At 51.5% G+C, this 2,123-nt stretch overlaps 1 protein-coding gene across 1 annotated transcript in view; it reads right to left on the minus strand.

Moving 5' to 3' along the window:
* Positions 1 to 1,276, minus strand: part of LOC117880061 (protein SSUH2 homolog) — a 26,984-nt gene extending 25,708 nt beyond the window's left edge. Inside the window, exon 1 of the mRNA XM_034775742.1 lies at positions 1,119 to 1,276. Within this exon, the coding sequence (XP_034631633.1) occupies positions 1,119 to 1,144 (26 nt within the window). The 5' untranslated portion in view covers positions 1,145 to 1,276. The remainder of the gene's footprint in view (positions 1 to 1,118) is intronic.
* Positions 1,277 to 2,123: the final 847 nt, after the last annotated feature.

Here is a 2,123-nt window from a genome sequence, read left to right on the forward strand (position 1 = left end):
ACTGGGCCGGGCCGGGCTGGGCCGGGCCGGCGGTGCTGGGCCGGGGGCTGGCCTAGGGCCGGCACCCCAGGGCCCGAGCTGACCCAGGCTGGAGACGCCGGGGGGGCCAGACTGGGCCGCGCCTCCTCCCCTCACCCCCCCCCTTACCTGCTTCAGGCTTCCCATGAATCAAATGTTCATGGGAAGCAGGGGAGGGGGCGGAGTTAGGGCGCGGGCGGGGCCCCCTGGAGTGTCCTCTTTTTGGACACTCAAAATATGGTAACCCTAACTTCAGGGGAAAACTCACAGCCCAATTCTCTAACCCAGCCAACCAGCTAAAACACTAGGACAAACACACCCACACAGGGCAGTCCTTGCTCATGGGAGGGAAAGAGAAAAATCCCAGAACCTTTGCTGCTGTAAGTAGGTGACCAGATGTCCCGATTTTATAGGGACAGTCCCGATTTTGGGGTCTTTTGCTTATATAGGCTCCTATTACCCACTACCCCCGTCCCGATTTTTCACACTTGCTGTCTGGTCAACGCAGCTGTAAGTCACATATTTCAATGGAGTTACACTGATTTACACCAGCAGTGGATCTGGCCCCATATCTTCTGGGTGCATTTATCATTGAGGGGGGGGAACTCAGCTAGATCACTCACTCCGTAGCTAAAACCCTGTGGCCCACTCACCTCTCCCACTTCCTAGTCAAGCTAACACCAAAGCCTGGCTACATGAGGCTGAAACATGCTCCCCGTGGGGAAAACTTTGGGCTGCTCTGTGCGCAATTGACCTGGTGCGCGTCCACCGCTTCCCTAGGCGAGCCCTGAAGGAAGCGAAGGCCTGGCTCGTTGTTACGGCCCCAGCCCAGAGAATGTGTGTATTGATCGGAGGAGCAAAGGGGTAATGATGAGAACGTCACATGGGGGGGCCGCTGGGCGCTCCAGCTCTCTGGGTCCCTTGCCCCAAAGCCCCCCGTCGCTGTTGTCTCGGATCAGTGCGTTTCCAGGGCCCCTGCTCCACCCCAGAGCAGGCAAGACCGTAGCGAACAGAAACGAAAGTGAAAGGCAGGCAGGCTGCGCTCTCCCCAAAGGTCTCCCGACCAGTCCCAGAGAGGAGCCTAAGTTAAAAGCCCTCACCTGATCGCCTGGCCCGCCGCTGCCATAGCTGTTGGGGGGGTCCTGAACGCTGGTGCTGGGTTGCTCTGCTTTGCCTACCCACCCACACCCACTTGTTCGCCGATGTTTTTCCTTCGGGAAGCCAGCCCCCTGCTTTTGGTTACGTCCTCTGCACCCTTCATTGGCTGGTTTGGTTGGAGAAGTTACTCGCTCCTCACTGTCTCTGCAGAGGCTGATGCCTGGAGCATTTGAAGTGTAGACTTACCCTAATTCACAATGCCTGAGGGACAATCTTCAGGCATTGATATATTGTGCTTACCACAACCAACTGTACAACTTTTCATGAGTGACGTACCCGAATACTTGGCTGCTAATATCTAAACTTTATTCTTAAATGTATTCCCCCAAATCGGCGTTATTGCTGATTGTGTACTATCTGTACCATATGAATTTTAAAAACAAACTTTGTATTTGTGGATAATCCAAGCACTATACCCAGATGTACAGACACTTTTTCTCAACTTGTGTATTATATAATTTTAATGTTAGCTTTAATAAAAATTTGTAAATATGTAGGTAGTGCGTCCTTCTCCATTACTTTAAACCAACCAGGGCCCTGAACTCTGCCAGATGTTAGTTTCTTATTGAGTGTGGATATCACAGTGCCTGGTCCCAGTTGCAGAGGTTAGTGGCTCCGATCCTGGGTGCAGCTGTTACTTCGCTGGTATATTTATTGTGAAAACTTTGTGGTTGCCACTGCTGTTTTGAACAAGTACAACGTAAAAATGCATAGCATCATTGGGATTGAGTGGTCTTGGCCCTTATGTGCTGAGTTCTGTTGTGCCACTCAAGATGCACACCTCTAGGGACACCAGCTGCCCACCGTGAAGATTGATGGTGTTGGTCCTAAGGATGTGTGTAAAAAAAAAAAAAAAAAAGATTGTTCTGCATCAATAACACACACACAAACACACAAAGCTGCTAGGAGGTTATTGTCAGCTGTTGGATTTTGAATCAGTTGAGAGG

This window comes from Trachemys scripta, chromosome 7 (genome assembly GCF_013100865.1).
Source record: "Trachemys scripta elegans isolate TJP31775 chromosome 7, CAS_Tse_1.0, whole genome shotgun sequence".
Lineage (NCBI taxonomy): Eukaryota > Metazoa > Chordata > Testudines > Emydidae > Trachemys > Trachemys scripta.